General features: G+C 33.5%; 2 protein-coding genes across 2 annotated transcripts; one reads left to right on the top strand and one right to left on the bottom strand.

Annotated features, from left to right (window-relative positions):
• Positions 1-9,686: 9,686 nt before the first annotated feature.
• On the top strand, positions 9,687-12,432 carry LOC125818189 (heat shock cognate 70 kDa protein 2-like). The gene is made up of 2 exons (XM_049497729.1): positions 9,687-10,001; positions 10,601-12,432. The coding sequence occupies exons 1-2, from the start codon at positions 9,788-9,790 to the stop codon at positions 12,334-12,336; spliced, it is 1,950 nt and encodes a 649-aa protein (XP_049353686.1). The 5' UTR covers positions 9,687-9,787; the 3' UTR covers positions 12,337-12,432.
• An 865-nt stretch (positions 12,433-13,297) lies between these two features.
• On the bottom strand, positions 13,298-18,482 carry LOC125818230 (uncharacterized). The gene is made up of 3 exons (XM_049497776.1): positions 18,385-18,482; positions 13,554-13,736; positions 13,298-13,468 (listed from the first exon to the last, which is right to left on the bottom strand). Exons 2-3 carry the CDS (start codon positions 13,722-13,724, stop codon positions 13,397-13,399), a joined length of 243 nt encoding a protein of 80 aa, XP_049353733.1. The 5' UTR covers positions 13,725-13,736; positions 18,385-18,482; the 3' UTR covers positions 13,298-13,396.
• Between the last annotated feature and the right edge of the window lie 3,332 nt (positions 18,483-21,814).

Here is a 21,814-nt window from a genome sequence, read left to right as displayed (position 1 = left end):
TAATACAATGCATATAACAATAAGTACAAACCACATAAAGTACTCTTAACACATGTCATGAACAATAATACTTGGATGTATGTCCCATATGATCAGAAATGCAAATTGTGCGGTCCTCTCATTGAACCATAATTACATACTTGGTCCTCTCATGAAATTCAAATCCAAACTGTTAAGGGTCGTTTGGTGTGAAGGATAAAATAAATAGTGATGGGATAAAAAAATTGTGTTTTGTTTGGTTGTTATGTTTTGGATAACTTATCCCACCATTTATATCATAGTGATGGGATAAGTTATCCCAGGATAGCTAACCCAGGATAACTTATTATGCGATAACTTGTTCCCAATCAAATGACCCATTAGTGTTTCGGTGTGGTATCCGAGCCATCCATAGTTAGTGCACCAGCGTGGTACTGGAACCTGCTAACAATCATGCACAATTACTTAGCACAATGAACGAGACTACTTAAAACCACAAGTCACAATAATAAGTTTATTGCATAAGAGTACCTACATGATGTCATACTATATATTTCCCTAATACCATGCATTGCATAAATGATGCTACAAAACAGTAGACATGTATACATACATAAATTGGAAACATACAGCCATCACCTACCATCGAATCAAGCCCGAGTTTTTTTTCCCTTTTGAAGTGTCTCAGCTTATTCTTGATCTAGAACAAACAATATAAACAACAATCAATTACTAATGACTTATTAATTACCTCAATTGTTTACAAATCCTAATCCCATGCCAAAATATAATCATCTTTCCCAACTTAGGACTTTTTCCACCATGAATCATGTCCAACCCCCCCCCCCCCCCTCCTTCCCCAAGGACAATAACCTAAACTCTAAAGCTTAAGAATCAATGCACAAAGTTGGGGATTCAAATTCTTACCTTTACCAATAAATTTTATGGAAAAATAAGTGCAACACACCGGAAATCACCCATCCCACCTCAAAAACACAGTGCAGAAATTAAAGATTTTGAGACTGGTTCTGCAATAAATTCTTATTTGCCCCAGTATAGCTACTCATCCCACTATAGCGGGACATCTATCTCTATAGCAGGCTCGATGAAAGTTCAGAGCCTCAAAACTTTTGGAAAACCCATTTTTAATTCATAACACAACCTCTTCCCTTGATGTCCCGACATACACATTCCACACCAAGATCAATTTTGGGAGTTCTATTTACCCGAATTTGATTTTGAAAAGACTTATGGACTTCTTAATGCCTTGGCTACAAGGAAACATCACCCAAACCTCAATGACACACTCCACCCATTCCCATATTGTCCTAGACCAGATTTTGTTTAAGGCTTGCCTAGCCAAAAAAATTTAAGTCAGTACACGAAAAGTTTTCTGGATCAAATTATTTCACTATTGACTTACTCTTAACTATCGGGCCAAATCGTTACAATAGATATAAATTTATCCATCACTCGTCCCTGAGTTATCAAACAAGAAAAACTAGGCAAAAGTAAAAAAGAGGGTAGTACCTGAATCTTCGAACAAGTGAGGGTACTTGTCATGCATGTCCCTTCTTGTCTCCCAAGTAGCTTCCTCCACCGAATGATGTTTCCACTAAACCTTTACTAAATGGATGTCCTTTGTCCTCAGCTTCTGGACATCCTGATCAAGAATCGCGATCGGTTCTCCCTCATATTACAAGTCCTTGTCTAACACTATGGAGTCTTATTTAATGTAGTCTCTATCTCTGTAATGACCCGTTTAGAATTTTTTACAAAATTACCGTAGTTAATTAATTGATGCGTAATTGTAGATAATTGACTTAATCGATAATTAATGGGCAAACGTGATAACTTATTTAAGACCCTATACTATTAGACCCATATATAATAAAATAAGTGGGTGTCCTATATCACTTTTAGTACTAATTAATTCAGAAAAGAAATAAACAAAAGAAAGAAGAAACGGACGAAGGGTTACAGCATCGCCAATTACGAACCGCTTAAAGTAAAACTTCAACTGAAGTTTCAATTTCTCTACGCATGCATTAATTTCTCTTTATAGTGCTTATGCTTTCATTAAATGCTACATATATATGTATATAATAATATTATGTTAGCGTTAAATTGAAATGGGGTTTTTGGAATAAAGAATTGGCAGGTTATATATATATATATATATATATATTCAAGATTTTAATGTAAATGGAGGAAGTAGGTGTTTTACGTGTTGGCCAATCAAATTTTGGAAGGGTTGAGGCCATGATTGGATGACATGATGGAATCAATAGTTAGGAATATAGGGTATATCAAATTGAGGTTTGAAACAGTGGTTTCCTCGTGTAATTGATGTCATTGTTTCGTTGATTTTCGTATTAATACAAAATTATGATTCAAGTTTTGATATGGTACATGTCATTAAGTGTTAGATATATGGTATTATGTGAATACCCTTAGATTTATGATATTGAAAAGAAGTTGAAACTTAACCCTAGGCTTGAAACTTAGGAACTTGATTATAAATTTGGTGAGTTTTTGGGTCTAGGCTAAACCTATAGTAATATGAGTGTTGTTAGTTTCAAAATCTTATTGTGAATATGTACTTGAATAGATTGCATTGATTTGGAAGCTCAACGAAAAGGGAAAGCTCAAGTCTCGGAGTGATTGTTCGGCTATTAGAGGCAAGTGGATTTCTAAACCCTTGTTAAGTGTATGGAATTCGTGTATTTCCTCGTAATATGTGTTTGGGGGTAATGAGACTTGGTGATGGGTTAACTTGTCCACGTTGATTAATTCTAATGATGAAAAAAGGGGTACTAAAAGGCAATGTGATTAATTGTTTGTGTGTGTTGAGAATTGTTTGTGACTGGCATTGGTACCGGTACCAGTGTTATAAAGGGAAAATTTATTACTATAGAATGCGGATTATAATTCGAGAATTTCAATGCATATGGGCATTAGTTGATATATTATTGACTTGATTTATTATGTGTGATTGTGTTCTTTATTGAACCCGTATATTGGTGATAGCTGAGGTGATTACATATCATATTGATATTTGATTGAGATGCATCATCCCTTTTTATTGAAATCATATTGTGCACATGCATTGACATGAGATTGAGTATAAGTTGGGCACGTGGAGATCGTCCGTGCTGGGGATGGTGAGATGTTAAGATTATAATTTGGACACGTGGAGATCATCCGTGCGAAATTTATTTGATTTATGATAGTGCGTTGAGATCGTCCGCACAGATACGTGGAGATCGTCTGTGTCGGTATATGGACCTCGCGAGTCCCCCATGGGTCATGAACTCTCGATGTATTTTCGATGAGTATCATGTATATACGGTTGAGAGAGTACTTGGTATTCTGAGGCATATCATTTCATGGTGTCATATTGCATTGCATCCCATGACATCCTTCATTCTTGATGATTATGTGTTGTATTGGTGGTTGGAAAGTACTTGATGTTTGATTACCTCTATTTGATGAACTTGATCTTGTATGTTGTTGATATTTGTGAGTGCCTTTTTGTGAAAGTTGTGATTGATGAATATTGAGTTTGTTGTTGAGGATATGTAATTTGTTAAAGTGATTGTTGTTAAGTTGGGTGCTATGTAAACTGTGAACTGTTAGGTTGTGTTGGTTTTATGCAGGTTGTAGTTGTGGAGGTTCGGTTGGGATGTAAGGAGTACCCGTATTCTATCCCCTTAGCTTGTGTTTAGAAGTTTACTTGTTGAGTACCGTGTGGTTTGGTACTCACCCCTTGCTACTACATTTTTTTGTAGGTTACTAGCTCGGACTTTTGTGATATTTTCTCTTCTCCTTGTCTAAGGTTTCTTGTGGAGGTTTGTGAGGTAGCTGCTTTTCATTTCAGCGGACCTTCTTTCTCCTTAATTATGATCTTGTTCTATTCTAGAAATAATGTCATTGAACTTGTATTTTCCTTCAATTTTGTTATAACACATTAGAGGCTTGTACACGTAACAACCAGATTTTGGGGGTATTTTTGAGTTGATTATGAAATTTCCGCATTTATTTTAATGGTTGAGTTTTAGGCTGACTTATCTTGGTGGGATAAGACAAGTGTCATCACGTCCATTTTTGGGTTGTGACAATCTCTATGGTACTTCTTTAGCATAGACATATGAAACACGGGATAAACCCCAAACATGTTGGATGGCAGTGTCACATTTAGTACATATCGTTTCTTTGCAAGCAAAATTTTCATGGCTACATCGATGGATCAAGAGTCTGTTCATCACCAATTTTCTTTATCGAATGTTTGGATACATCAAAGCCAAATTCGAATTATGCAAATTGAATACAACAAAATTAACTTATCATGAGTTTTTTTAATCTCGTCTCTCTTTAAAGAGACTCTCCCAATCGTTGATACAACAAAAATAATTTGGAATGCCCTCACGACGGTTTTAAGATCTCCATCTAGTAGTCAAATTATCAATTTACATATGAAACTAGAGAATTTGAAATTAGATAATTTTTCAATCACACAACTATTACATAGAGCCAAACTCATAAATATCCAATAAACTTGCAGTCGTGGGACAACCACTGCACATATATTTTGAATCCCAACATCTATGTATGACCTTGTTTACTCATCCTTATAATTTATATCCCATTTAGAGCCTCGTAGTGTTACGATCCAAAAAATGTAATAGATGTGATGACACCTAGTCCCAACCTTATAGGCGAATTATTATACAAAACGGTATAATCATGGATCAACTCAGCCAATGCAATTGGTATATATGCAAGATATACCAATTATTATTTTTCCAACAAAATTATATGAGCCATCAAATTTAATATGCAAGATAAATTATATAGAAATATAAAATTAATTAATGCACAACGATAACTCATTTACCAAATGATGTATAAGTATATACATATAGAATCAGAATAGTATTTTAGTATTCATTGATTTCATATGACACTGATTAATACTTGCACAAGTACTAGTCACCTCAAGTATGTCAAAATATGATGTGTTTTACAATAGAGAAAAGAAAGAATGAAATACTAGCTTATTTTAAGGAAATTTTTAAAAACTATTTATCATTGTATTATAAAATTTGAATATTTTCATAAAAAGATGTAATTGGGCTTTTAGCTTCTTTAAATCCTTATAACTTTTTTAAATTCTTCATGATGTGGATTTAAAAATAGGGAAAATTATGCAGAATAGCAAACATTTAGTCTAAATTAGGAATTATAGTTGTAGTTTAAGAAAATTATAATTCGCGGCTATAGTTTCTCTAATTCTTGTTATTTGCATGATATGTATAAATTCAAAATTTGTATAATTCGGTTCCTGATTGTATAAATCCAGAATTTTGTATAGTCTTACCCTAGCTATTCATATATGATTTATGAAAAATTCATAATAAATTACCCTATTTGTATATTGTCAAGCGAAATATACAAACGAAGTTCTAAAAAATTCCTAAATATATAAATACAGAATTTGTATATACTTACCCTATTTGTATATTCGCAAGCGAAATATACAAATGGACAGTAATATACAAACTGCAGCCTCCATAGCAAACTGAACTATAGCTATGGATGTAATTATCGAAATTGTAGTTATAGAGCCTTATTATGTCTATTATGTTTGCTATTTCTCAAAATTTGTCTTGAAAACAAGCATTGAGATTAAAATTGGGCTTACTTTACCAAGAGCTTTGAGGCCCATCAACATTTGGGCTTTATTTTTTGAATCCTATTCGCAATCAAAGTTTTGATGGAACTTATTTGGACTGGGCCTATACAAGATCAGTTTGGGTACAGAACTCACATTTTATCATTGATACCACAAAAAATACTTTTATTCATTAATAGCAAAATCTTACCAACATCCCAATCTTTAAATATAACCAAATTCGAATCTGAAGTTTTAATAGTTTTTAGTGTGTAGTTGAAATTAATTTGTTGAAACACCTAAATGAAACTATACACAAACTTAGAAGAAGATTGGAGGCATTTTATATTAAGTACAAAACCAGACCTGAAATACATATATATGCAACTTGTATTTCATATTGTATATCTTGTTTATCAATATGTATCAGATGAAATTTTTCATAAATACACATAAAATCATATGATATACAAGAGATAAACTAGGGTGATATACATTGAAATATATGATGATATACACAATTATACAAGGGGACATGTGGATGGAGTTTTCTTCGACCTTGAATTTAAATTTAAAAATTATCTCAAATCTATATCAAATTATCTTCAATTACCTCCAAAATCGATATTCAATTTCCTTGAGTTGTATCCGAAAAATTCAACATAATGACCACCTAAAGTTGGATTTCCAATTGTAGTTTTTAGTTTGATTACTAAAATTGAAATAAATCACAAACAAGTACTCCATGAGCTTGATTTTGCTAATAATAGTGAAAAACAAAATGATCGTTTGTTGTCAATTATTCACCCATTGGTATATTAATGTCATTTTCCACACAAAAAAATGGCAATATCCATAATTTAAATTTCATAACAAATTTCAGTTCATAAAAGGAATTTTAACTGCGCCTAATATCAATCTTTTCCTATTTTCTAATTAAAAATGTTCTTCTTCTATATTGTCTTCTCACTATCTAATTGAATTCCTTCATATATAATAATGATCAATAAAATACTGTCCTCCATAAGAGTTTAAAAAAATATTATTATTCATTTCAGTTGAACAAATTGTATGACAATCTCGCTTCTATTCAATTCATGTGTTTGATAATTGCTTATAAAAATTACTCTTGTTTTTTAGGACAAGTTTGAAAAGTCATTTTGATAATTGAATTTGGTGTATATACATTATATGTCATATTTGGTTAGTTATTGAATTCCATTTCATCGTGTCCAAGAACAATAAGATTAAACTCATCAAAATAAGTGTTCAATTTATGTGGACTCCCTCACCTCATGATACCTTTAAACTTAATATAGATGACTCTGTAGCCATGAAGCCCGGGCAAGGAGGTAGGGGAGTGTTTAGGGACAATAGATGAAAGGTTTTGTAAAAACTTGTGCCCACGCTACAATAATTCAAGCAAAACTCTTGGTAATTCTGTAATTACTCGGTTAGTAGGTAATTGAGTATAATTAACAGGAATAATTACATTCTTCTATTCTCCAGAGGTAATTACACATTAAAAATTTAATTTGTGCCATTTTTCTATATAGAATTTTGTATCTTAGTTTTAGGTTGAGCTAAAGTGATAATAGGGATGTTGATGTTTCGAAAAATTAACGAAAAAAGATTAAAATGTTCATAAATTATGTGAAATTAAACAAAAATACTGTCAGATAATAGATTTGAAAGTGTTTCATAGAGCTTTTATTTGTTCAAATAACAATTAAGGTGAAACTTGGCTTATTTTAAATAATTTTCTTACTTTTAAGCTCTTTTGTTTGGGAAAGACAAAAAATGTTTTTAACTAACTAATTTTAGGCAAAAAATAAAGGGTACAAAAGTAAGAGCCGGTTTGGATTGGCTTAAAAAAGTAGTTTTTAAGTCAAAAATAAAAAGTCAAATTGAAATGACTTTTAAGTCAAAAAATAAAAAGTAGGGGGAGACCTACTTTTGGTTTTTGACTTATTTTAGTCACTTTAAACTTATTTTAAGTCATTTTTACCTTGCCAAAAACTTCCCAACTTATTTTAAGTCATTTTAGACTTATTTTAAATTATTTTTTATATTTGTCAAACACTTTCAGAAGTAAAAAACTAACTTAAAAGTAGGGTATGACCAAACTTTTAGCTTTAAATTATAAGCTACTTAAAAAAAGTCAATTCAAACACCTCCTTAAAAATGTCCCTCCACTCAATAATATCCTTATTGTTACTTAATGGATCAAAAATACCCATTTTGAACACAATTTTTTATTTTTAAAAAAAGATGGCATATATTATCAATTCAAAGGTACATGAAGTTATTCTATTTTTAACTGATAAATAAGATTAATAAGAAAAAATTAATTATTTTCTACTTATTTATTAGTTACATAATTTTAAAAGAAAATAAATAAGAATAAAATTATTTTAAAATAATATTTTTACTAAGAATAAAATATATATTTTTAAATGGGAAAATTATATATAATAGCAAACTATTTATTCAAATTAAATGCTATAAATATGGTTTGATTTAATTGTACCTCACCTCTTTCCTGGTGAATCTCGCTCGCCACTCTCGTTCTTTCCCTCGCCTCTCTCGTTTTTTATTCAAACGCAAGTGTATAAAGTGTGTTTGTATTTGTATAAAGCGAGAGAAAATTGTATATATACATATATTTTCATTCCCCTCTCTCCCCTCTCCCAGATCTCGCTCTCTCACCCGCCTCTCTCACTTTATACAAAAAACGCAAATTGTATAAAATGTGTTTGTGTTTGTATAAAATGAGAGAAAATTGTATATATACATATATTTTCGTTCCCCTCTCTCTCCTCTCCTAGATATCGCTAATCACTCTCCCAAATCTTGTTCTCTCACTCGCCTCTCTCACTTTATACAAAAACGCAAATGTATAAAATGTGTGAAAATTGTATATATACATATATTTTCGTACCCCTCTCTCCCCTCTCCCAGATCTCGCTCACTCACTCGCCTCTCTCACTTTATACAATTGATCTTTTTGTATATGTATACCAAAGCAGATTATACAACTGCTTTCTTTTGTATATGTATAGCGAAATATATATATTTATGTTTGCTATGGAGCGCAATTATGCAAACTTTGCTATAACATACAAATATGAATTTTATGTTTGCTATATGTGAAAGTTGTTCTTTTTAAATAGAGAGATTTTCAGAAATAGCAAACATGATATACATAATAAGACTCTATAGTTATATTTTCGATAATTACACTTCATAGCTATAGTTTCTTTTGCTAAGGAGGTTGCGGTTGTTTACTTCTGTCTATTTGTATATTTCGCTTGTGAATATACAAAATAGGGCAAGTATATACAAATTTTGTATTTGTCCATTTAGGCATTTTTCAGAATTCTGTTTGTATATTTCGCTTGTCAATATACAAATAGGGTAATTTATCTTCATTAATCGTATACAAATAGCAAGGTAAGCATATATACAAAATTCTGAATTTATACAATCAGTAACCGAATTATATAAATTCTGAATTTATACAAATCAGACAAATTACATAAATCAGGCGAATAGCAAAGATTCAGCGAAACTATAATGGCGAATTAGAAATTCTCTAAAGTAGCTATAACATTTAATATGGTTTGAATGTTTACTATTCTGCACAATTTTCCCTTTTAAATATATATTTACTATAAAAAAAGATTTTTCTAAGAACAATTTTGGATCAAATTATTAACTGATGATATTTTATTTAATTTCTCATAGTTTAGATATTTTTGATCTTTTTATATTTTTTTTTAAAGAAATAAATATAAGATACGTTTTGCCCATTTTTTTTCTTCCAATAGTTGATTGGAACCACAAAATTTGAAGAATATTCACAAGTAGTACGTGGCAGCGCGTATGTGGAAGTCGGTTTTGGGGGCCCATAAAGCGAGTGGTTAGTTTAAACAAAAGACCTATTCCCCCCAATGAAATAGGAAAAAAAAAGAACATTCTAGAATAAATAACCCCACTCCATTTATACCCCTCTCTTCCCTCTCTTCAAACCCTAAAATCAGTTTTTACTCCATTCACTCTCTTCTTCTCTCTACCGCCGCCGTTGTCGTCTAGCATTCTTTTATACATTTTTTTTTATTTTTTTCCGTCGTCATGGCCGGGAAAGGTGAAGGTCCGGCGATTGGTATAGATCTAGGAACTACTTACTCTTGCGTCGGAGTTTGGCAGCATGATCGTGTTGAGATTATTGCCAATGACCAAGGGAACAGGACGACTCCTTCTTACGTTGGTTTTACTGATTCTGAGCGTCTCATTGGTGATGCTGCTAAGAATCAAGTCGCCATGAATCCTATTAACACTGTGTTTGGTAAGTTTTTACGTTTCAGATCTGTTATTTAAATCTAACATTTTTTTGTTTTTTAAACTACTGTTGTTGTTGATTAATAGTAGAGCTATTGTTTTGAACTAATGCTGATGCGATTTGTGTGTATCTGGATTTTTTTTTGCTGGAGTTGTAGTCATGGAGTTTGTTTGGTTGGCTTTACTTATATTATTATATCTGTTGGAAGCACCTATCAATCTATATATGTCATAGATCTCGTTTGATGTAGGTGACTGTTCTAGAATTGTTTTAGATCTGAATTGTTGATATACGAGTTTGAGCCAGTGGTAGACAAGTACCACTAGATATAAATACATGAAATCGAGTTGACTTCTATGGATGCAGCTACATGTTTTAATGGTAATTTCATGATCATGTTTGCGTGACATTGCTATAGGGTGTTCCATCTAAACATATTATCATTATTATGACTTTATAATCTACTAGTTGTTTAATTGTATTCATTAATATTTGTTATGCTATTGACCTTTTCAATTCCTGAATCTGAATGTGCTGTTCGTGTTGTGTGTATGTGAATATAAATATTTGATTTAATAATGCTTACTGGGTTTTTACAATGGCAGATGCCAAACGTCTTATTGGAAGGAGGTTCAGTGATGCCTCTGTACAGAGTGACATCAAATTGTGGCCTTTTAAGGTTACTCCTGGACCTGGTGACAAGCCAATGATTGTGGTTAACTACAAGGGAGAAGAGAAACAGTTTTCTGCTGAAGAAATCTCTTCCATGGTTCTTATTAAGATGAAGGAAATTGCTGAGGCCTTCCTTGGGTCAACAGTGAAAAATGCTGTGGTTACTGTGCCTGCATACTTCAATGACTCACAACGTCAGGCTACTAAGGACGCTGGTGTCATATCTGGCTTGAATGTCATGCGTATTATTAATGAGCCCACAGCAGCTGCCATTGCCTATGGTCTTGACAAAAAGGCCACTAGTGTTGGTGAGAAGAATGTTCTTATCTTTGATCTTGGTGGTGGTACCTTCGATGTGTCCCTCCTCACTATTGAAGAGGGTATCTTTGAGGTGAAAGCCACAGCAGGAGACACTCACCTTGGTGGTGAAGATTTTGATAACAGAATGGTGAACCACTTTGTCCAGGAATTTAAAAGAAAGCACAAGAAGGATATCACCGGTAACCCAAGGGCCCTTAGAAGATTGAGGACAGCTTGTGAAAGAGCGAAGAGAACTCTTTCCTCCACTGCCCAGACAACAATCGAAATTGATTCCCTATATGAGGGAGTTGACTTCTATTCAACCATCACTCGTGCCAGATTTGAGGAGTTAAACATGGATCTTTTCAGGAAGTGTATGGAGCCTGTTGAAAAGTGTTTGAGGGATGCCAAGATGGACAAGAGCACTGTACATGAAGTTGTTCTTGTTGGTGGTTCCACCAGAATTCCCAAGGTACAACAGCTGTTGCAAGACTTCTTTAATGGGAAGGAGCTTTGCAAGAGTATCAACCCAGATGAGGCTGTTGCCTATGGTGCTGCTGTTCAAGCTGCCATTCTGAGTGGAGAGGGTAATGAGAAGGTACAAGACTTGTTGCTTTTGGATGTCACCCCTCTATCTCTTGGGTTGGAAACTGCTGGAGGAGTCATGACTGTCTTGATTCCAAGGAATACGACCATTCCTACCAAGAAAGAGCAGGTGTTTTCTACCTATTCTGACAACCAGCCTGGAGTGTTGATTCAGGTTTATGAGGGTGAGAGAGCAAGGACCAGAGACAACAACTTGTTGGGTAAATTTGAGCTCTCTGGTATTCCTCCTGCTCCTAGGGGTGTGCCTCAGATAACAGTCTGCTTTGACATTGATGCCAATGGCATCTTGAACGTTTCAGCTGAAGACAAGACGACTGGACAGAAGAACAAGATCACTATTACCAATGACAAGGGTAGGTTATCAAAGGAAGAAATTGAGAAGATGGTCCAGGAAGCAGAGAGGTACAAGGCAGAGGATGAGGAGCACAAGAAAAAGGTGGAGGCCAAGAATGCACTTGAGAACTACGCCTACAACATGAGGAACACTATAAAGGATGATAAGATTAGTTCTAAGCTTAGCGCAGAAGACAAGAAAAAGATTGAGGATGCCATTGATCAGGCAATTTCATGGCTTGATAGCAACCAGCTTGCTGAAGCTGATGAGTTTGAAGATAAGATGAAGGAACTGGAGAGCCTATGCAATCCCATAATTGCTAAGATGTACCAGGGTGCTGGTGGTGAGGCTGGTGCACCTATGGATGATGATGATGCTCCTCCAGCTGGTTCTACCGGTGCAGGCCCCAAGATTGAGGAGGTCGATTAAGTGCTAGTTTTATTTCTTAGTATAAACTATTCTATTATATTGGCTACTTTTTATGTTTTTGAACTATTCTCTATTATATTGGGTACTTTTTATGTTTTTGAACTATTCTCTATTATATTGGGTACTTTTTATGTTTTTGCTATGTTAGTTAATATTGGTTTCGTTTGTTTATTAAGCTGTTGAATATTTTCATCGTTGATGGCTCTTTCCATCGATTTTGAATTTGTTTGGAACTATTAGGCTGAAATTTTGTCTTTACAACTGGCCTACGACTTTGTATTATTGGTCTATATTTTGCAAGTTAATAGCGTAGAAAAGATATTCCAATTCTGGAATAATTAAGTTATTGAGTGTAAATGTCAATTCTGGAATAATTAGTTATTGAATGTAAATGTGATTTTCTAGAAAGATATTTGAAAAACAATTACAAGCTTATATGGGAAAGAAATAATCTGTATATAGTGTTCTTTTTTTTCATATAAAGTATAAACAAAACATTCCCGAGGACCTATTTCTAAGCGGATGATTTAATACCATAAAATTGCTCCTTGTTCCTTGGAAGGAAATAAATCATTGGTTTACTTTTCTCGAGTCACCAATCTTATTTAAAATTACGACAACAATCTAAATTTTTATGTAATGATAAATTATTCATTTGTTTTATAAAAATGAAACAAGTAATGTTGTATAGTAGACAAAGATGAGGGAGCGAGTACATTTCTAGTATGATTTTTACCACCCTAAGAGGAAATGACCCATTTTTAAGTTGTACACAAATGTGAGTTAATTTTCACTGTAAGCCAAAATAAGCAATTCCTTCTTATGTCCATTTTTGCTGGCACAAGTTTCATAAGACGAAAAGAAAGAAACAATTGATCAACTTTCTAAGGCTATCATTGGAAGATCCACAAATAAATACTGCCTTTTGAGTCTTAATTCGTGCTATTAATCAAGTAATACAGACCATCTCAGGAAAATGTTGTTCATTAAGAAGTTGGAGAAACCACCTCTGTATCTAACTTCAAAACATGCCCATCTGCAACCACACTCTCGATCCAAGTTACTTTCTTCCCCTGCTAAGCCTCTGCAGATGATAATTGATGCTACCCCAGGGCTTTCTGTTTTTGCCACTCTGCACAAAAGGTAATATGCAAATTAATCTTAATGTGAAAAGAAGAGTTGATAGCAATATGCACTATTCAAGGCACCCAAATTACCTGAGCTTCCATGCAGGTACTCAAAAGTGACTTTTGCCTGCCACATTTCTCATCCTTGTTGTGATTTAAAGTCAAACAATTTAGAAACGAGACCATTTCTTTCGCGCAAGGTTTCTGAAGACTTCCAAAGTTCCTTGGGTTAATATATAAGGTGCCAGCTTTGCGTCCCATACTTCCTCAGATCTAACAAAATATAAAGAGGACGTTGTTAGAGATGGCATTAGAGGAAATCAAATCAGCAAGTGACATCAACATGCAGAAAACTCATATAACATGACAATGTTCATGGTTTGAGACTAGCAGGAGAAACAACATTCCTGATGAAACAGAGAAGAAGAAACACTTCAACACTGTTTTGCAATCTACATTATTCCCAACTATCAAAACACTGCTAACCAGTGGGTCACAAGTTCTCAACTACAAAAGTACCCAAAGGGTCATGAGTATAGATGAATAAAAGGAGGTACATCAGTTATAACTACGAAAATGCATATTATGTTAAGCAGAACAACCAAAACTCCACTAGAATACAAGATAAGAAGTGAATATTGCAAGTTGCACCACTAGATGCTCTTCAGAGTCAGACTAGCCTTTTTCCTCATGAAATATTCAAATAATGTTTTTTTTTTTTTTTTACAGAAAGCACATTCAAACGTCACAGTGACAGTAATTTGGCCGTGAACAGTCAGATTATTGCCTTGATTGTTTCTAGAAAGGCTACAATATTTTCCTACCCTGCAAAGTTGGAAGTAAAGCTTATTTCAAGTATTTTCTGCAACAATTTTATCAAACAAAGAAATTTGGAAGAGAAGCAACAAATACTTTCATTTGACAGATGCTTGGCAGGTCATGCTTTTAACTTCGGTAACCTGATAGCTTCTGCAAATTAGCTACTACTATAGAACTTCTAGACCACTGGCTCTTTCTCATGGATGCTAGACTTTTTTCTACCTACAACAACAAACCCAGTGTAATCCCACTTGTGGTTTGGGGAGGGTGGTGTGTATGGAGTCTTACCTCTCTACCTTGTGGAGATAGAGAGGCTAGACTTTTTTCTACCTATTGTTTCTATTTTTTAGCGCATTTCTGACAAGGGTAATTATACTTTACTGGATCTACGCTTCATCGCAAGGTTTCCCACCAATGAACAGAACGGTATCCAATATCTCCACATGTTGAGGGGAGAGTGATTGTTACTTTCCAGGGGATAGAGATTTCCAAGTCAATTCGTTTGACAAGAGTGACATAGACTGGTCAGTTGCTTCCCATGAACTGTTCACCGCAAAATCATACTTATGGAAGTAAATTTCATGTTCTGCTTACAACACAACCCTCAAGGCAATACTAAGAGCTTTTTCTCATGGTAAAGGATATCGGGAGCCCATATTCTTTCTCCCGAGTTAGTCATGAAAGATTTTAGTGCCTAAAGTTTCAAATGCAAATTGTTTCAAAAGTTGAAACTCAACTCATTGCCTTTTGATTAATAGAGATTTTGAACTCTCCGAGCATGGGAGATTTTTATACATTACAAACATTCAATGACAATTAGTTCTTTTTTGATCCATGACACCAGGTAAACTAAGAGTTAACAACTCACAAGTCTAACATTAAGAGAGATCACAATGCGAGGCCTCTCATCTCCTCCATTTGCTTAGGGGTGAAACCAACTCTGTTTCCAGAACTTTTAACCAACTAACTAGATCCAATATAAGAAATAAAATCAATAATGTCAACCTATTAAAGTAGATTTTGGGAAATGATAGGTAATCTTTCTATCCCCACCAAGTAAGGTAGAATAGGTGACATTGACAAGAATAAGAAAATGAAGAACCTCCTCCTGCATTCACTTGTAAAATAAGGCAGACACAACAACTATGTCTCAATCCCAAACAAGTTCAGGTCCACTATATGAATCCTTACTTATCTATATATATATAAGCTTGAATCGTGTCATCATCATATCAGTTAGAGATAAACTGGAAAACAAGTGATATATATAATAATATTAAAAGTACTCTAACAGGACTACATCATATTCCGCACTAGTAAATGTCACCTATATGGATTTTTTTTCTTCTTTATGCCCTACCTTTAGCCAAGTCTGCATTGATCTCAAAAAAATGCAGGTCTTTCAAGACAACTTTCTCCCATGTAATTTTAAATCTGCCTTGTTCAATCTTAACACCTTTACTAACAATAGTATCACACATACAGACTGGCACATCAGTAGATCGATGCATGCAGGACATGACAAAACAATCTCAAGCGACTTTCTCTTATTCTATCCTCACTGCGTGCTACTTTCACCTTCTAGCAAATATGGTCATTTTCATCTTATCTAATTTTGTATGGCCGCACGTCCATCTTAGCATCCGCATCTCTACAACACTCATCTAGTGAATATGTTGGATTATAACATCCCAACAATCACTACCATATCACACTGCTCTTATAATTGTTCTGTAGAACTTCAATTTACTTCGGTAGCCATCCTTATATCGCATAACTACTCATTAGTCTATGATGCGAGAACCCTTTCATATTTTTACAAGTTAGGATACTAGACAATCAACAATTAACCACCACAATAACTACCTAACTGGTGCTTCAACATTACATTTGTAAAAGAGTTGGATTGATAACTTAAAAGGATTATTTCCAGCAAGACATATCCTTTAAGGTTGGCAGTTCTATGGTATTTTGGAAAGATAAATGGCTTGGTGACTCCACTTTGTAAGTCATGTACCCATCTCTTTTCCTATTAGCCATTAATCCCAACTCCACAGTGGAGTAAACCAGATCAAGCAACACATGGGATGTTCAATTTAGAAGGAATATGCAAGATTGGGAGCTACATGATGTATTTGACCTGCTGAGAAGATCAAATGGTTGTTCAGTTGATAGCCAATGCTCTGACAGATGCAGTTCCAAGGAGGGTATATACAGTGTAAAGGCGGGTAATCGCAGAATGAAGTTATTGATCTATGGCCCTGGAGGCTGGAAGTTAATTTGGAGAACAAAATTACCCCCAAGGTAAGTAGTTTCACTTGGACAGCACTGAAAGGGGCCATCCTTACTCAAGACAATCCATGTAGAAATTTTCAGTTTGTTGGATAAATTTTACATCTGCTAGTCAAGCTTAGAATCTATCAACCATCTTTTTTTGCACTGCCAGTCGCTGGAACATGTTCCTATCAGTTTTTGGTTTCAGTTGGGCACGACCCCAGAGTATCAAGGAGGCAGATGAAAGTTGGGAGCTTTTGGAAAGTCAGCAAAGCCATCAAGAACATCTGGCAAATGATCCTAAGTTGTATTTTTGGTGTGTGTGGACAGAATCGAATAGAAGGTGTTTTGATGGGATTTCAACTCCTAACTCAGTATTTAAGGCTAGGTGTCAGCTACAGCTTTTCCGTTAAAGTAATTATATGCTCCTGTAAATGATGTTGTTTCTTTTGTAGATCTCATTGGCTCTCTGAGCCTGGCTTAACAGCCTACTTTTGCTTTTGGTTAGCTCCTGACCTATAGAACTTTGTCTTTGAAGCTAACATCACTTCTGTATTCTTTGCATCTTCTTGAGGCCAGCAAACAACATTTTACTTCATTGAGAAAAAAGAGTTGGATTGAACTGACAACTCAGAAAAGGTTCAACTAACATAAGAGAAAATTGAATTTTTTGACTCCATTCGACTTGTGTGGGTCTATAAAAATTATAACTTCAATAAAAGATGGATGGTACAAGCTAAAATCTAAAGAATACTGAGTACAACACCAAGGTTTTCTCATACTCATGTCTTCTTATGGTTAACTTATTGCCTATTTACAGAATTCACATTCCTCAAGGTTTCTCAAACAAGTCGGAGATCACCCATCATAATCAAAGAACTAAATTTACCCATTTGAGGTACTAATTTAAAGCTTCACAGTGAAAACTTTTGTTAAGAATCTACAACCATGTATCAGATATTATTTGACCTCTAGGCTTTAACCATGTCATCCCCAAATTTATCTTCCATCAATGAAATGACACGGAAAGCTTCATTTATAGTTTCACAATTAGAATTGGCTTCATGTATCTGGAGAAACCACCATTCTGAGAAATCACTGTGTGGAGAGTTTGTCATGTCGATAGACATAAGAATCAGGATATCAAATGTATGGTACTTGGGTGTAACCTAACAGACAAAGAAATAGTTTAAAACCATGGGATAGAGACAAAAAAAACTAGGTAGTTTATCCCCACCCTCCTAAACATTTGCCAGCAGAGTTACGCGTTATTTGTGCTAGCAGGAGGTAGCAATTTTCTGATTGAATAATCTAAGTGCAGGCAAGCTATCCCAAACACCACTATCATGAAAAATGCTACTGAATAAGTAGTAGCATGTGAACTAGAACAACAAGCTAAAGTATTTCTGATAATTTACAGAACAGGCATATAAACTAATCATTCAGTTGAGGTTATCCCACTCCCACTTCTTCTTCAAGAACTAATAATTGCTACCTAAGAAACAATATAATAATATTTCTAGCATATACAGTTTCTTCATTATTTGAGAAATTAACTATAAACTTCTCAAACATAAAACCTTGTGAAAAAAAATAAAACCTAGAATCCTAATAATGTGAATTTATGAATTTCACCTAATAATACAATGATAAAGGTGCCATATTTTATGTACCTGATCAATATTTCACTTGAAAATCAGTTTTCACAAAACTGATAGGAAAAAACTCAAATCTAGATTACGTAACTTGGGAAGAAAATAAACAAAAAGCATTTTAAATCATAATAATAACTAGGTAGTATACAAAACCGATTTGGAGAGTTTCTTACAAGTGAATTCGCCGGAGAAAATGAGAGAAGCGAGTTCGCCGGAGATGGAGAGTCTAGAAAGTTCGCCGTGAGGGAGGAGATCGAGAATCGGAGGAAAATAACTATTAACATATTGGGCCGAAAATATATTGGACTTTGGGTTTTGTTATTAATTTTAGCCCATGAGTTTGAAACCCATAAGTCCATTTAGCATGAAATAACACCCAAACCCAATAACTTTAGGAGTGGATGACTCTCGAAATTTACAATAATTAATAACCCAACTTAAAACTTACTAGAAGATATATAAAAAATTGAATGACTCTCGAAATTCTATCAATGCCACATAAATTGAAACAGATGAAGTAGCATATATTATCTAAAAATTACGTAAAAAATATTATAAATCACAACAATTAATAATTTAAATATTTAAAAATCATATTAAAATATGATCGATTTTCAAAATTTCATCTATGTCACACAACGCGTGCTAGCACAAGCTTCAGTATCTAGTAAATCGCCAATCATATATGGGATATCAGTACAAGCCCAAAACAAAGTATCTCACAATACATGGATATTTGAACTTTGAAACTATTTGATATTTATTTTCAATTATCGATTACTGAATTTGAATTTTGAAAATACTAAATCAAATATCAATTACTCACTTCTATTTATACAAAATAAATGATAAAATAACAAAAAGGACAAAACTATGTTTATCTTTTTTCGTAACACTCATTCCTATTTTTGATATATGAAAAATAAATATTTTAAATAATATCTTGTATATTCAATTCTAGTCAATAAATCAAATCAAGAAATTAATCTCTATATTAATATAACCAAATCCTATATACTAATTATTCAATTCTAAGGTTCCACATTGTAATAAATTTCTTTAGAAAATGTCCATTTTCCCACTTTGCACGAAGTATACTCAACATGAACACTTTTACCAATTAAATGATGTTAAAAGTTGATGTGTTACCTTTTTATCTTTAAATAACCATATATTCTAGTTAGAGGAAAATGATTCTTGTTTTGGCCCAAATATTCCACTACTATCATTATGATATATGTCCATTAATTACACAACAATCCCATTTGTTTACACTTGAATTAGATAAACCATAAATCATATGATGCAAACTTGTGAAGCTAAGTAAATTTTTTATTATTAGAGAAAATTAGGACAACTCCCCTTATAACACGCAAACATATATATAAATGTTTCTACACTTTGAAGCCAAGTTTTGTCAAAAAGTCTCAACAAACTAATTAACAAGTCAATTCTTTCAATTCAATGCAAGCTGTAAAACCTATTTTTTCCACGAGTAAGAAAACTAGATTTTGTTCAAATTCTAATCCACTTCCAACTGTCAACCATTAGCTAACTTTTTTTTTGTTTTCCACCCGGTGTCCGGAGCCCACATTGGAGCTCCGACTAAATCCCGATCGCACAACAAGATTTTTGAGGGTGGCACTCCAACAAGATTTTCTCCATATCCAGGGCTCGAACTCGAGACATCGGTTAAGGATGAAGCACTCCCACCAATGCACCACAACTCACGTTGGTACCATTAGGTAACTTACTACAACTACAGTTATATTTCCCTATCAAATGGGATTTAAAGAATAAAAAAATGTTTTTTAATGAAAATTTTCATGTTTGAGATTCGAATTCAAAAATCTTATTCTTTCGTGACGAACCTTATTGGTGAAAAGAGAGAGAAAAAGAAGAAGTTACTTCCTGATTGATTCCCTCTATTCTCAAGCTCTTTTGGCTTTATAATATGTTCAGATTTTTGGACAATTTGTCTTCATCTTTATTTACCATTCGATTCAATTTATTTGTCTAATTTTAACTTACACATAATTTAAAAGAGTAAATAAGACATTTAAATCTTATAATCTTAAACTAAAACTGTACTTATAATATAGTAATATACCATAATATCGTTTAATTATTTAATTTTAAACATGTCATATAAAAAAAATAAAATTAAAGAGTTATCCAAAAAGAAACTAGACATGTTATAATCAATACAAGATTTATAGTTTTCCATTTTACTTGGCCCTAAATTGTTGCATGAATTGGCCACAACTTGTCATTCATCTTTTTTCATGTTCAAATGTTGGGTTTATGGGGTCCTTGGAATGTGTACCATAGCTAGCCCACATTCAACAAAGTGCACGACCAGCTAGCCAACAGAATCACAATCCCACTATGCTTTCATATATGTGTGTACTTAAAACCGTTTGAACATTGATTCTGATTAGCTTTATTGAAATCATTAGTAGGTCTGGTTTAAGAATTGCATAGATTGACGGATTTGAAGATTTGTTCATACAATAACAATAACATATTCAGTAGTTATTGAGTGAAGTCTCATAACTAAGGTCTAAAGAGAATAAAGTATATGCCGATCTTATCACTATCTCAGGGAGAAAGAAAGACTATTTTCAAAAGATCTTTTGCTTAAGTGTAGCAAATTAAATTCAAGTACAAAGAAGAATGAAACAATGTAGGGAACATAGCAACTACTAAAGCAAACAGTACAAAACCTACAAGGAAAAAAAATAAGAACAACAAAATAAGACGATAATTGAAACATAACAAACAACATATTTAAGAAAATTTACCATTCTCCCAATTGAGTTTCAACTATTGGTAAGACCGTTAAAACTAGTCAACTATTAGATGTACTCTTCATATCATTAGATTGTTAGGGGCTTAAATTAATGGACCAACATGAATTATGATGACTCAATATAAGCTATCCCCAACTTACTAGGAGTTTAGGCATTATAATTTTTGTTATATGGTATGTAACTTGGTATCTTATGCCTAAGAATATAATTGTGGCAGATATATTCAAGAATCCTAGCCCATAGATTTTAGTGACAGAAATTAAATATAGGCAAAAGTGTTTGTCATAACCCCAACAGATAAAATTGTGTCAGAGTCTGGCCTTTTGGCACTACACATCATTTGTAATTCAAATTTGAATGAATCAAAATAGCTGCATGTGAAAGACCCAAAAGAGTTTTGTTTGTGGTCCTTTTTTTGTTTTTAATTGCTCTTATAATAAGGTAAAAAAGAGTAGAAATTACCCACAAAATGGACCACATCTGTTAAGTCAAGTTCTCTCAAAATGAACCTACCATTTCAAAGTAGATTTTCAAAAAAATTATCAATATGTTTGACGTTATTGTGTTTTCGATTATCAATATTTTATTATTGTTAGTGCTTTTTTTAGACTTTGCACTTTTTTTTTTTAAGTAATAGCTATATTGTGTTTATTGTTTCTTTTTATTTTACTTGAATTTGATGTACTTGAATCGAGGGTTTTTCGGGAATAGTTTTTCTATCTCACGAGGTAGTGATAAGGTTTATGCAGTGACAGAACCACATATAGTTGAGGTGTGTCGACCGACACCC

The sequence above is a fragment of the Solanum verrucosum genome, unplaced genomic scaffold, assembly GCF_900185275.1.
Source record: "Solanum verrucosum unplaced genomic scaffold, falcon-dt-bn FXZP01000253.1, whole genome shotgun sequence".
Classification (NCBI taxonomy): Eukaryota; Viridiplantae; Streptophyta; class Magnoliopsida; order Solanales; family Solanaceae; genus Solanum; species Solanum verrucosum.
This window is presented reverse-complemented; position numbering and strand designations above follow the sequence as displayed.